The sequence below is a fragment of the Charadrius vociferus genome, unplaced genomic scaffold, assembly GCF_000708025.1.
Source record: "Charadrius vociferus isolate BGI_N301 unplaced genomic scaffold, ASM70802v2 scaffold404, whole genome shotgun sequence".
NCBI lineage: Eukaryota > Metazoa > Chordata > Aves > Charadriiformes > Charadriidae > Charadrius > Charadrius vociferus.
The window spans coordinates 1,419,135-1,434,443 of NW_009648443.1; the positions used below are offsets into that span (position 1 = coordinate 1,419,135).

At 40.9% G+C, this 15,309-nt stretch overlaps 2 protein-coding genes across 2 annotated transcripts in view; one reads left to right on the top strand and one right to left on the bottom strand.

Annotated features, from left to right (window-relative positions):
• The window catches only part of TANC1 (tetratricopeptide repeat, ankyrin repeat and coiled-coil containing 1), a 53,661-nt gene extending 50,367 nt beyond the window's left edge, over positions 1-3,294 (top strand). Inside the window, exons 23-24 of the mRNA XM_009885465.1 lie at positions 1,065-1,165; positions 1,926-3,294. Coding sequence (XP_009883767.1) covers positions 1,065-1,165; positions 1,926-3,294 — 1,470 coding nt within the window. The remainder of the gene's footprint in view (positions 1-1,064; positions 1,166-1,925) is intronic.
• Positions 3,295-4,988: 1,694 nt separating this feature from the next.
• The window catches only part of WDSUB1 (WD repeat, sterile alpha motif and U-box domain containing 1), a 21,785-nt gene continuing 11,464 nt past the window's right edge, over positions 4,989-15,309 (bottom strand). Inside the window, exons 6-10 of the mRNA XM_009885466.1 lie at positions 13,823-13,863; positions 13,619-13,725; positions 12,613-12,792; positions 6,516-6,656; positions 4,989-5,152 (exon numbers count right to left, since the gene is read on the bottom strand). Coding sequence (XP_009883768.1) covers positions 4,989-5,152; positions 6,516-6,656; positions 12,613-12,792; positions 13,619-13,725; positions 13,823-13,863 — 633 coding nt within the window. The remainder of the gene's footprint in view (positions 5,153-6,515; positions 6,657-12,612; positions 12,793-13,618; positions 13,726-13,822; positions 13,864-15,309) is intronic.

Consider the following 15,309-nt stretch of genomic DNA (forward strand, 5'->3'; position numbering starts at 1 on the left):
TCCTTCGTCTCTAAGTTGTTCTTGCCATCCGCTCCAAACTGAAGAATTTCTAAGCAGAGGTGTCCAGGACTTCACCTGGGCAGCTCTGCTGCTGCTTTGCAGAGCAGTACCAGTCCTTTTCTTCCTGTGCCAAACTACCTCTCCTCTCCTGATGCCTTCCTAGAGGAGATTGGCTTTTCCAGTTGCAGCAGACTAACAGCAGACAGTGGCTCTGTGACCAACTAGTGCCCGTGTGTGCGTGTTTCTTACCTTATCCCGCTGATAAACCCTCATTTACGCGTTGCTGATCCTGAAGAGCATCCCCTTGCATCTAAAGCTCAAGTTTATCACATTACTCTGCTCTTGCATGGTATCTCAGGACTGTTTTTTTGCTGTTAATACTTTCCAACCTCCTGTATCGTCACGCTCGATCTAATGCAGTATCATGAAAACCCTGTGCTATGCGTGGCTGCTACAAATATTAGACTTGCTTCTGCCTTCATCTGCCCCACAGCCATCTTTGCCCCGTTTCAGTCCTGCCTTGTTAATGCCCATCTCTGGTTTAACCAGCAATTTACTGAAGTCTGTGTTCTTGTTAAATGAAGACTAAATACATTACGTCTAGTGCAGTTCTCTAAAAATGTCACGTACTGTATCAAAGAAAGCTGTGGACTAATCCAACCCATTTCCTGTTTTTTGTTGTTTTTCTCTAAATTCCTAGGTCTCTTACTGGCCTTTCTTCAAGACACATGCTAAAGCCTCGCTATCTGAGGTGGTCGTTTGTCCTGTTACATGTGCAGTCTCTTCAGCATTTTAACATCTTTGGGTTGAAAACAACCATATCTTATCTCAATTAACATGGCTTTTTAGCTACCTTGGAGTCAGTTTTCCTTAGACGTGGGACGAGGTCGGCACGATGAGGTCTGTTCTCAGTCTTTCAGAAGATATCTCCTCTTGTGAACTGATAAAGGGGACTTTCTGTACTGCGTAAGCCACAGGCACTTTTGAAGCAGTACCATGGATAAAGAGCATGCAGCTTGCATTTATTGTTGATGTATAACGAGTACATTTGTTTAAATTATTAGGACTTTGGTATGGCTGAAGAGTTTGCTACCAAAGCACTGGATCTGAAACCCAAGTGTTACGAAGCCTATTACGCTAGAGCAAGAGCCAAGAGGAACAGCAGGTACTGTTGGATTCTGCGCACCTGTCTGCACAGATGTGTGCTTTCAGTAACTCCTTTTCTGTTTTGTTAGTTGTATTTGGAATTTGCAAAGAAAAAGTTACTTTCCTTGTGCATTTTCCCTCTGTATTACGTCTCTATATCAGTTAAGCCAACCAAACCCAAAAAGCAGTATTGAGTACTCTTAGGTAATCAGTAGGCTGTCCAGAAAGTAATAAATTGATGCAAAGTGGGATTATTTGGAGTCCCAGAGTGATGGGACTGCTACTCCACATGACGCAGCAAAATGTCGTCAGCAGTGTGCCACCAAACGCCAGTGCTGTGTTATTTCTTACCAAGAATAACGGGGTGCTTTTACAGGGCAGGGTATGTTGTATCATTAGCGGTTCAAGAAGAAAACAAGGGGAGAGAGGAGGAACCCTCTCTTTAAGCTGGAATAACACCAAACTGCAGGGGTAGAGTTGACGTGTCGGGAGAGGTGCCTTTTTGATTCACCGTGTCTGTTCCAAGCAGAACAATAAAGGTTCATGAAGCAGAGCTCAGCGAGTTTCCTACGCTGAAGATAACAGCGAAGGGCTCGAGACAGAGCGTCAGTTCCTTGAGTTATCAGCAGAGTTCTGGTGCCTTCCTGAAGAGGCTGTCGGGGTACAAGGGGAAGGGTTCGGGAAAGTGGTGGAAGTGGACTAGTAGCAGGCAACGCTGAGACTCAGATTGTCCCCAGGTTTTTACTGAGTTTACTTTTTTCTTTTCTTCTCCTAAACAGAAAGCTCCTTGCTGCTCTTGCTGACTTACGTGAAGCCACACAATTGTGTCCTGGCAATCAAGAGATAAAACGTCTCCTGGCTCGAGTAGAAGAGGAATGCAAACAGTTGCAGAGAACACAGCAACAGAAGCATCAGTCTCCACAGCCACTACAGCAAATTAACAGCTCTGATAACGAGGAGGAGGGCATTATACAAGGTGTCAGTGATAATTTTAATCTTCAAGACAGGGAGGATGAACTGCCACACCCTGATGAATCCGTTTCCTCTCCACAAAGGCTGCAGCGTTCCTTAGCTGCTTCCTCCCACAGCAGGACCCTTCAGGATGTTCAGCAGAAAGCCAGATCCGCATCCCCTCAAAGCAGAACAGGCAGTAAATATCTGAGAGAGCCAGGCTTGATCATGCAGCCGACAAAGCAGGCACAGATTGTAAAAACTAATCAGCACCTGAGCTCCATCCAGCCTGGATCAAAAATGGGAAGCAGTCAATGTAATACAAAGACACAATCATCTTTTCAGCATCTTCCCCAAAGTCCTTTGCCAGTGCGACACTCTAAAATTCAGCATTTGGATGGGACGAGCACGTTATCATCCGGAGGCATTTCCACAGATCCTAGTTCTGAACTGTGCAATGAGAAGTTCACGTCCAGCCCATGTCCCCATTCACAGCATAATGAGAGCATCTCTCCCCATCCTTTTGCAAGTAAGTCTAAAACCGCTGACAGGTTAACAGCCCCGACTCAGACGAATTTCAGCGAAGCAAGGCAGCCAAGTCGTGCAGCCAGTGGTGTCTCTTCCAGTTCTCCATCCAGTAGTATGAGTCTGGCCAGCTCAACCAGCAGCTTGACTTCAGCCGGTAGTTTTTCAGATAGCATCAAGGGGCCAGGCCCAGACGTGCGACTCAAGGAGAGTAATGTCAATCAAGTTCAGGGTACCGTTGCTGAACACAGACCTCGCAATACCCCGTTTATGGGCATCATGGATAAGACTGCACGGTTTCAGCAGCAAAATACTCAATCCAGTCGCACTTGGCACTCTCAGGCACCGGATGGATTACCAACAAATGTTGCCTCTGGGGGCATTCAGTCCTCCAATTTTGAGCAGTTCTCAGTCAAACACTACCAACCTAAAAGTTCCTCTTCTGGTGCTGCCCCAGGAGATAGCAACCAGAATGGTATGCAAGCTAAAGAGCGCGAGGAGTTTAAGTGCCAAATCTCTCCCCACTGTCCAGACAACAGAGCACCTAAACAAGCTTCGCATTTATTCCCAGATGCGGTATCAAAGCAGCAGTCTCACATCAGTAAGGAAGGCCATCTAAGTCACGTCACATCTACAAAACCAAAGCGATCATTCGTTGAATCCAATGTATAAGTAGCATTCTGTGTATTTACAGGGCTGTAAAACCGCGCTCATGACATCCTCGGGTATTGCGTCTGTACAGAATGCTGACTGGTCAGGTGTGGGTGTGCGTGGGCAGGCCCTGTTGGCCAGTACTTCATGGGATACAACCACTGCAAACTGTTCCTACCAGCGCGGGACAGTTACAGGAACTGGAATAGCAAATTTGTGTAGAAAGAGTCACTTAGGATCGTCAATCCACCAAACTAGGTCCTCAAGCAGAGAAATCCTTTCCATTACATTTTACCATTAAATAAGACTTTCCTTTTACATAGGGCTTTAATCTTGGCTTTTGGTTATAGTGCATCTCACCACTTCCATAATTGTGCCTCTATAATGCTTAAGTGCTTCTCCAAACAGTGTTACGGAAGATACCCGCGGCATAGTACTCCCATCTGTATATGGATGCTTTTTTAAAATCAAAGATAGTATTTTATCACTTTTCTACTGGGATCTAATTTGGGTTGCATGATGTACATTTAGGAAGCATAATTAATTTGTGTATGAGTAAACGGTAAGTGGCCATGTTTTGACATGTAAATATAACTATTTTTAGTAACTAGAAGAAATCAAGTAAAATAAACAACAGTGACCTTTGCATGTGTATTGAAAGGCTTTGACCATATTGGTTATTGCACTGACGAACACAATATTATGGCATATTAACAATAATCGCACTTTATCTAGTTTATCTAATCACCTTTGGGTGCTATCTTAAAGCAAAATGATTTATTGGTTATTTGTGAAACAGGTACAGCAAGGAAATGTTTAGTAAGGGGCTTTATGGGAAACCCAAGAAATCGATGGAGATGAAAGTTTGAGGAAAAGTGTGTGTGCAGATGCGTGACAAGATGAAGTTGTGACATTTTTCAGAGGAAGTAAGGTTTTATACAGGCAAGAGTGTTGTGGAACCAAACAGGTGTAGTGACATTCCCGTGAGCGCAGTTGGGTTGGAGTGGTCAACTTCACTTCAGTCGGTCACTGCTCACGTCGTGTGTGTATACAGTGTTCTATCTACACTGTAAACAGCTGTACCCATTTTTACAAATTCTTTTTGAGTTTGCATCGTTATGCTTTAGCTTATTTATTGTTTACTGTTTCTTTGATATTTTGTACAAGTCCTATATTAGTCTTGTCCTGTAGTTCTATTTTTGCACAGCTACTGTATTTTTTCCATACAAAATAAAGATTATTAATATACCTGTGGGATGAGATGCAGTCACTGATGGTTACGGGAGAAACTCCCAACTTTTCCCAACAGTAATAGTGAACAAAGACACAGTTTTGGGTTTTTAATTAGAAAAAGAAACGGAGATTATATACTCTGCTATTTCTTTATCTTCTGAAAGATTAACTTGGCAAAATCAAGACGCAAAACTCATAAATGTACTGAAAATTTTAAGAAAGCTTTATTTGAAAAACTGAATCTGAATATTCCATTTCTTAAACAGAAATACCACAGAGTAAAATTCCCAATAACTTAAAAGTTTTTCAGTAATTTTCTGGGAGCAGCCAACAGGGAGGATTTTCTTTCTAACATATCAATGACAGCCACAGAACAGAAACACAATGTTTTCTTTCCAGTTGTTTCTGATAAAAGTATTTCCTTTAGCTACCTACAATTCCATTTCAATTAACTTCAACAAACAACTTCAAAACTAAGTGGTTTAACTGTGTTTGTGCTGAGTCTCCAGCCAGCGGCTGATTGCCATTTTTAGTGTCCTGTTTGGCGTCAGCATAAGAGAGGGAAGAGGAAGATTTGTCATGGGACTAGAGCGCCTTTTATTGCTGATCCAGTTTTCCATTGCTTCTTTTTCATAGGAGTAGCCATCTACAAAGAAACCATCATCAAAAACACGTATCACATGTTCGGGCACGGTGACACTGCACAGACTTCTAGCTATTTACATTTAAAAGGGATATAAGGGAATCTGTGTTTCCAAACAGGAAATTTGAGATACAGAAAAATTACATGGTCTGTGAAAGCTTTACCATAAACTCATACGTATTTGTTTCAAATTATATAGTTTAATGTACTACAATAAAACGTTATACAGCACTGTTAAGATCAAAATTTGGTTTTTTAAATTATACTGTACTCAGCAAACTAACTAGTACAAGCTGTTTTAGAAAGCACTGCAAAGTCACGAGTCAGTTACAGATAAGCCCAACCCGTGTGCTGAAGAGCAGCACAACCCCCTGTGTCAGGAGAAGGTGTAATACACCGATCCCAAATGGCACACCCGCAATATTTACGAGCTAGGAAATACTGCAACTGATCACACACACTGTGAGCATTTTATTTTAAAAGGTCATCAGTTTCTCTTAAAAATGCCTGTTTCATTTTGTAATATACATGTGAATAGTGACTGGCAGTAATTTTCAGCTTTTCAACAAAACTATCCTCTAAAACTATGTATGCTTATTTCAAAATTATAGATAAAAAAGGATGTGCAAGGCTGTCCCCCTCCTGCTGCTGTTCAGAAGCTCGAGCCCTGTGAAGTGCAGTGGTTACCACTCCAGCAGTCAGCAAATGCTTTCATATTTTGAACGTTTTAATTCTCAGGTCTGGCCTGATACCGCAAAACTGCAGAAAGTCAGACAGTGTTTACAGAGCATCAAAAAAATATCCTGGTCTTTTGGTGATCATGTGCCACCCCGCCCTGCCCCTGAGACTGGAACTATAAACCGCTAGTTCTTCATAAAATATTTCAACTACCCAATGCCTGCTGCTCCTCGCACATCTCGGCTCCAGGCTCTTCCTGAAGGAAGTGACTCCCGCTCTGTGCAAACTTTGACGTGCCATACGCACGGTGAGCTAAACGTAGAACCCAGCCTGGGCTGGGGGGTTCCCCTGCCATGCGCACAGTTCCGTTTTGCACTTCCTGAGACAACTCTGTAATTAGGTTTGTAATTACATTTGCAAGGGCACATAAACAAAGGTAGATTTAAAAAAATAATCTAGACAGCTTCAGCAGCAGAGCTGACACTAAGCGAATTGCTTGGTACAGTATTTTTCTCCATATCAGATGTAATTTGGCAAATTAAACATGTACCACAGTCCTATTTTGTCACAACAGCTATTTAGAATAGTTCATCTCTCCACAGCTGGCAAGATACGCCTATGTTTGTGTGCCCGCACCTACCTTTACCCTTCAGTAATTCGTTTTAGTCAACATCATTTAAAGACCTACCTGCTGCAATGACAGGATCCTTCATAAGCTCTCTTGTTATAGGACATAAGAACTCATCAGGGACAGCAGCAGAAACTGAGATCATTTTCATCCTCAGTTCTTCAATTTTCTGGAGGACTTTACTGCGCAGACCTAGTGACTCTGGAAAGTCATTCGTACACAAAGTGGACACGACAGACACGTAAGGCAAAGAGGTTAGGGCTCGCGTTCATTAGCAGTTGTGTTGCAGGAGACACAGCTCCATCTCGCCACCCCCACCCGATACAGAAAAACCTGCAGACACCTCGGCCACCACGACAAGCGGCTCAACTACAGCATGTCACTCCTGCTGGCTCACCACCACCGTGTGGAGTAATGAAAACAAACAGTAAACCAAAGGCAACACTGCTGCAAAGCCACAGCCACAAGGCAGAGCAGCGTTTCGGTGGACGCGTGACAGAATCGCACACTGTGCTGCCCGGGCAAACCCAACTGTAGCCAAAGCTGAGCCAGTGCGGCGGCAGCAGCGCTGCTCCCACGAGACTCAACTATACGGATAGCAGTATGAAGGTGTGAGAGTGCACAGTGCCACCATCACCTCCAGACAGGAGACTGCCTTCCACCAAAGCAGCCGAGTGAGGACTCGGCCCCCTTGGGCCAGGTTTGCCCAGCACTTTGGCACAGGGTCATGTTTATGTCACCGCTACAGACATAAAGTGCTAACCGTGTCACAGCTCAGTAGGGAGGCGGTCAGATGTTGCTCAATCTTCCCAAAACTCTAACTGCAATAAGGCTGAGCACACAACACAAGGACTCTGCTGTTGGTGTAGCACTACGCAAAGGACGGTGAGACGGGTGAGCTCTTTACTGGGTGGTTCAGCACTGCCCTCGGCACCAGCCAGGCTGGACTCCAGTGCGCCTCAGGCTCTGCGGCACCAGGTCCACCCTTCTCACTCCCCAACCAACCCCTCCTAGAGCACTGTACCAAGCAGGACAGCAAACTTCACTGACACTGTAGCAGGATCACGAGACTCCATTAGGGGGTTCTGCCCCTGTTCCTTACACTCTTTGCACTGTGTAATTGGAGAAAAAAAACACATAAAGTAGAACCGCTCGCTCGGGTATAAGCTTACGAGCATATATTTAACCTTCTACCTTTGAGCCCTGTCTCCACAACACTTAGTGAGACTCACACAGTGGTTCTGAGACTTTGCATCCAGGTCTCACTGTGACTCTCTCACTGGAGAGCCAGAACCACACTGCTGCTTCTCGACTCTGGGCCACCATTAATGCGTTCACCTTCACTCTTAAGTGGTAACGAGTGCCAACTTACAGGACGGAAGCATGCAGCGCCAAGAACGAAACCACGTGCCAGATGCAGGGGTTCCCCTCCCCAGTCTGAGTTACAGTTTGATTGACCCATTTTTAAAAATGGTAAGAAGGAGGTCCCTGGGAACTACTGACCAGTCAGCCTCAGCTTCGCCACTGGTACGATCATGCAACAGATCCTCCTGTAAGCTATGTCAAGGCACATGGAAAATTGCATTCGTTTTGGTGTTTTTTTTAAAGGAAGAATAGTTTGATCTGAGATTTGTGAGACTTGAAAATTCTTCTCACTACCACGTACGTATTGTGGTATAAACTCTTCATGGTCATGTACAGCATCACAAATACTGATTAACACATATTCCCCAATGAAGGACCACAAGTCTATTTAAGCATCCCAAAACACATTTGAGTACTATTACCTATTTACTGAGAATATACAATAGCTGTGAATCTGAAAAAAGAGCTGTATCCATGTTTGAGACAGCAGCCATTCTTTCCAACTTAATTGTGCATAGAAGAGGAAAAAAGAAATCTGACAATGAGAAAAGTAATTTTATAGTTCTATAAACTGCCACACTACAATTTTAACCTGTCAAGATGGGAAATGCATCCCAGATCAGTAATCTTCATCTTGCAGCAGCAAAAACCATTCCTCCTTATAAAAATAGTTTTATGTCAAAAAAACTGCGGGTGTAATATGCCACAATTTTTTCTTCCCATCTAGTAGTGGTAAATACAAGTTCCTATGCTGGAGAACTTTCCATCTCCAGTACTAAAATAAAGAGCTGATACAACAGTCTTGCAACCGACTGCTCCCCCAAAGCTGCAGACTGGCCTTAACGCACCAGTGCTCCCAGCAGCACCGCACAATTCACCAGCTGCCGCAAACTGTGTGTGCAAAGGGATAAAACTCAGCCACACCGATACGCATGTCATTTTAATCTGCAAAGACAAAAGATGTCACAGCGTAAGAAAAACGTAGGCAAAAGAAAAAAAATTAACCTCCATTTCCGTAATAAGGATTATGTAATGACATATGTAAAGATAAAGACAATGTAAGAATGAATTACAGTACTGAAATACGGTAAAAGTTCACTCAGCTTATTCTTAGGAACGATTTGCATGGCAATTTTGTAAAAATCTACAAGATCAGCTTGGGATCAAGAAAAATTAAGAATATAACTGAAGGAAAGGTAGGTAGAAAAAGAACCAAATAATTCTGTAGTTATAACTGGATTTTGAAGGCATCTTCTACAATCTTCATCACATGGGCAATTTTTCCTAAATTCCTCTCATGCAAACAGATTACAGACTATTACATCCAGTTTGCACCTCAATTAACCACCTCCTGATGACCTCTCTAGTAAGGCATGAAAGAATTATCCATAACACATCATCTTTTGAAAAACAGTTATAAAAGAACACTTAAAATAAGATGTTGTTGATATAGGCAAAGCACATGCAATTTTCGATGTAATCTATACTGAGCAATTCCCCCCAAGTTTACTTCAGTACACATGTAGGGCACGGCGAGTCACAAGGGATTCAAATTCTGCTCCAAAATGTTGTTTTTAAGCTCCTTCTCAGACCCAGAGTTTCTTGATAAAGATATGAAACGGGAAAGAACTTGCTCATACTTTTTGTATGTACATAGAGTGAAACCCTAAAACCAGAAGAGGAAGACAAAAACCCCCACATCTTTGATGGTTTCAAAGCACAGGTTATGCGCATTCATCCTTGGTTTATGTCCTAGGGACACCCCGCAGTAAGCGAGGAAAGGGCTGAACTGTCTTCAAGAGAATCTGTTCTCTTTACATACCTGACCTAAATCATGACTGAGCCACACGAAGAAGCCTTCTCAATGTGCTGCAGAAGAAGGGAAAGTATTTTGAATCCCTTCAACTTCTTTACAATTTGTGAAATTACAGCACAAAACACTTTGCATGGCACTAATGGCAAAACTGAAGGTGTGGTCTTCCAAAAATTAGACCTAGTCTCACCTCCTGCCCACCCTCTGCAAACAAACTGAGGCCCCGATTCACCTATGTTGACACATGCAGTAAGCCCGAGAGGAAGAAGAGCCCACAGGCACGGAACAATATACCCCCATCTTCCAGTCTGAACTGGACGACGATGCGGATTCCTTTTCTTCTGACTGAACTGCATCACAGCACTGCGATGAATGGGTCATTGTGTCGGTTAAGAATGAGAAATCCTGAACTTTGCTGCATATACACGAGCTTTTCAGCCAGAATGTATATAATGGTCACTTTACTTTTGCTCAACATCTCACAGAGTTTAATACAGTGTTATTTATATTATATGACAATTAGGTTGGAAAGAGGCTAGTTCCATTTGCATGGTAATGAACCATTCTTTCAAAAAGCTGTCAAAAACAATCAAAGCAGCTAATGAAATGTTATGTGAACCAATTGCTGATCACTTTCTCTTAGATTAAACGCCTTCAGAAGAGTGAGGATACCCTTTTTATTAAATGCAAATCAGAGCTGAAGAAAAGACTAACAGGACAATGAATAAGCAGCTAATAAAAAATAAAAGAAAAAGCTCCTATCCTATCAATCATCAAGTAAAATCGTCTAAAAAAAAAAACCCTCCCTTTGCAAAGAATGTAAAAAAAATCAAGAGTTCTTTGGCAAGATCTTATGGAAATGGTAAATGTTGCATTTTTAGAGCAAAGAAAACAGGTTATCAAGAAGAGAAAGGATGTGCTCATTCAAGTATCTGTATAATGATAAGACTCCTAAAATTTAGTTAAACTGGAATTTGAATAACACTGAAAAGCATGTTAAGTTTTAGGCAGATAGTATTTTCCTGTTTTGTAAATGCTTGAGCCATGGCAGACAGAGAGCAACTCTTCAAGTCAAATATTTCAGGCGATAATTTCTATTCTGTGGCAATTACAGTTGCAGAATGACATGCAGAAGCAGAATCACAGGCATTTACCACTTCAGAACCAACTGATTTGAATTATTTTATTTGGTGACTTTGAGTTAGTTTATAAAATACTTTTCATATAACCATTGAAGTGGAACTCATTGCTTCACACTGCATTTATGCTGGTTCATATTTGTGGTGTAGCTTATGTTTATTAAAATAGTAAGTGATTTCAGTTAGAGCCTTTTTAAAAATGTCTTAGAGATGCCTGACACCTGTGAAAATCTGACTGTTATCCTATAATCTTATGACGGGTGTTAAAGTACCTGCTGAAGAAAAAGCATGGCAAAAGACCAAAGTCTTGAGAACAGAGACTGAGCAACGAGGATTTAACCCGATAATGGGAAAGAACATAATGAAGCTATTTCAGCTCGTATGCACAATCAATCCTCACTGCATCCTTTCACAGCAAATGAAAGAGCCAGAAAGCAACAGCTTCCCGTAACCAGGCTGTATTCTACACGTGCTCCATCTAAAGCCACATCCATCCTTTGCATCTTATAGCCTTCCTTACCGTGGGCTTTTACAACTCAGGTTTTATTTTCTTCTTTGAGTTTGAAATCATTCTTGACAAAGTCATTACAAATCTATCAGGCAACACGTGCTTTTGTTGATTTTTCCCCCCACAGAGTACACTATATTCAGCGGGACAGTTCTCATCATTGGTCACACTGCATTCAAGTCTCACGTAACTCTGTAGCCAGCATTATTTGATTAGCCTCAGCTGGTGACTGCTGCCACAGAGCTTTAGGCTACTCCAATGTTAAAGAAAATGTGTGCAGAAACTCATGAAGTCAAATGTCTCTCGCGGATAACAATTCCTGACAGATTCCCAGCACCTCTGTTGATTTCTCAAATTCAGCAAAGCTAGTTGATACACGGAGATACCATGGTGTGATACAAACCAATACAACACACCCACACACACAACAAAAAAGGAAGGGAGCAGTCTTCCTGCCATGGAGAATACTAAATTCCAGAAATAAACCTGCACTTTTAAAAAGGTTTCTTAACTCATTCAGCCTTTTGCTATACTTGATCTCACTTTGGCAAACATACCAGCACCTAATTTACACCTAAATCTGGCCATCAAAATGAATAAAGAACTTATATTCAGAAAATTTCAGTGTAGTTCACCGTCTTATTTCAGAATTACCGCTTTGGAGTCGTTACTAATATGGCACTTCCTTCTGATGCCTCCTAAAATGTAATCACCATCTTGCAATAAAGTGACAGAACAATGTATTAACTAGGACACCTGATGAATTATCAAGTGTCTGAGCCAGGCTAGCTTTGCTTGATCCTTACAAAACATCAACATCAAACGCTTCATTTCCAAAATAAGTAAAAACTAAACCATACCTTGTGTTTTTTCTATTATGGTAACAATACACTGAAGAATTTCACTGCTAAATTCAAGGTAGTTGACCGCACAGTATTGTACACATGGCATTTTTGCAGACTGATAAGAAAAACTAGAGAGTATCCTATTTACCAAAGTCAGAATCACTAAGTATACACAAAAGCTGAAATTCCTTTTCCACAGCTTAATAATACAAGATCTAAAAAGGAAAACAGAAACAAAAGCAGGTAAGACCACTTAACACGGCATTGTTGGTGGAAGTGCATCTTTATGTCTCTAGGTATAAGCAAACACCAAAAAAAAAGCATTGTGGATAAAGTGACATTAGGGGGTTTTGTCAGCCCTGGTAATGAAACAAAAATGCATTTCAGGGGAAAAAACATCCGTGTATGGAACTCCTAACTCACTTTCATTCCAACATTTCACACATACTCTAAAGATTAAAAACTATTTGGATTTCACTACTCTTACCAATTTTTAATTCCTTAGCCAGACTTTCTTTAGTAAGATTCAGTAGTTCCTTGCCATCGATGTTATTCATTTTGAAAAGCCCAACAAAGTCTGCTAAGTCTTGTGCACAAAGCCAGGCTGAAACATCATCCTCTGACCAGTCCTCAACTGCCACCTTAGGTTCATTTTCTACAGTATTTGCTTTGGAAAGGAAAGATAACAGACAGTTTAAAAAAACAAAACAAAACAAAACAAAAAACCAAAACCAAACAACACCCCCTGCCCCCAAACCAGCACTGAAAAAAACCCCAGTTCTAAAAACAACGGCAGTAATGAATGCTGTTTTTCAAGTGTTCCCAGTAGTATACATTCCCTAACATCTAATAAAATAAATGCTTATTAGACATTACTTTGGGGGGGGGGGGGGCAATAATTTGGGTTTGTCTTTTACCTATCAATTTTCAATGTTTAGAGGAATTTCATCTCTCAGATGCCTACATTTCTGTCAAATCTGAATCGAACTAGAAAACAGAAAAGTATCAGCAGACACCGAAACCCAGTCTCACACCTACTTAAAAAAGCAGCCTAAAGTCAAGACTTACTCTTGAGCTTTGAACAAAGGTCTATGTACCTTCGTTCCACATACTTTAGGTGATGATACATTTTGTAACGTTAATTATCCTAGTTTTTTCACCTATAACAACTGGTAAGCTGTATTTCTTGTTGACAATTATGCTTATAATTAGCATATTTTCTGTTTAACTCATCGTCAATGATATTTGTCCAAAGTCTTTCAGCACTCTGGGAATAATACTCATCTCTTAAATGCTGTCCAGAGAGTAAGAAATTGAAATACTCCTAGTATATATTTTTGTTAAAAAAGAAAAAGATAATACCTCTGTAGGACATTAACAAGATCAATTGAGAGAAAAGATAAATAACATGCACGTAATCCTTAGGTTACAAACTGACTGCATGTAAGAAAAAGTGGGGCCTTTTCATCTTCCGAAGGTGCTCACACACTAACCTGCACAGGGTTGCTTAAGGTCAAACTGCCATATGTTCACCGTTTTATCCATCGAACCTGTGGCAAGTAAGGGACTATATGGTGCAAAAGCACAAGTTGTAACATATCTACAAATAAAGATAAATGTGTGAAAATTCACAAGAAAAGGGTTTAATTTATTTTATTTATGAAGAGTAAAACAGCATAATCACACTGAATTCTTACCTGGTATGCTGAGACAACGTATGAAGGGTATTGCCAGTGGTCTGTAAAAGAATATTTGTGATTTTAAGTCTTAAAGAGTAAGAAGAATGTCAATTCATTTGTACCCTTTCTTTCAAAATAAGGAATAATATTGCTTCTTGGAAGATGACAGAAGTTACCTTCAGAGAAGTTACCCAGCTGTGCCAAAGCTCAGCAGCAGCAGAGTCAGAAATGCAGCTCGGATTTCCTGCGTGAAGGCCCCTAATTCAATTCACTGGAACACTGCTATGCTTTAACCATCAGCCAGCACGAACTTTCAGCACAGCAATTCAGAAATACCAACTGAACTAATTACATACATATTGGCTGGTTGTTCACGTAGATAAAGACATTTCTCCTACAAACCCAGTATTAGAAACAACCAAAAGTGAAGAGGTAACTGAAATTCAGATAGACTTCATGCCACGGTCCTTCAGTGGTTCTCCTATTTGGCCACTAGATGCTAGTAAGAAACAAATTCCTGAATTTCTGCACAGTTCTACCTTATGATTTGAAAGATTTTCCTTCTTATGAAAGACACTATTTCTTTGACAGGTACAGACAGATTGGAAAGATGAAGAGCAAAGTTATTCTGAATCACTAATTGGTCAGTCAGCACACCAGTTTTTTGACCGGTCCGTCACAAGGAAAGTGCCCTGTTTTAGGCTGAAATCTCTCTCCCTCCCACGAAGGTTTACTGTCCTCACTTCTCACCAGCCAGAAGTTATTGGCCCACTTGGTAAAACACTAAGTCCACAAAAGCTGACAAATACTATTAAGAAATACTCATGCTGTGGTTTTCTGCATGTTCCAATTTTCTGGGGTTACAAAAATGGAGGACTTCTTGCATACCTGTCTAAGCTTTGAACTACTAAAATAATTGGGCCAAAAATTGGGAAGGTATCAAATGAGTGATTTTGCTTAAAACCTAAGCCAAACTGAAAAACTGTGTCAGTGCAATAGTATGTGCACAGCAAGCTAGAGAAGCCTAACATTTGTTCATCCTTCATTTTCAGCAAAATTATTTTTAATACTATAAAGTACTAAAGGTAAATAAAACTTACAGGTGAACCACAAAGGAATTAATAATAGTATTATAGAAGATGCCTAAACAATATGTTTTAAAGAAAAGACATTGTATTTAACAGAAAAGTTTTCTTGAATTATTATGCTTATATTTTATGTGCATTTTATATATAATTAACAAAAGAATTTCTATGATCACCATTCCCAATTTTATGACAAAAGCTACAGTCTTTCTTGCTTTAGAAGCTAAGAGAAATTTAGGGTAACAAAAATTCCTTCTATTTCAATGTGAAGATAACATGTAGGTATGGAATTCCTTGAATAATACACTACTGTACAGATATCAAATAACAAACCCCTCAAAGAAATGTAAATAAAAAGCGAGAAAGACTGATCAATTCTCCAGACACACTTTTCCTCAAACTCCCTCCCCCTCCCCCCCC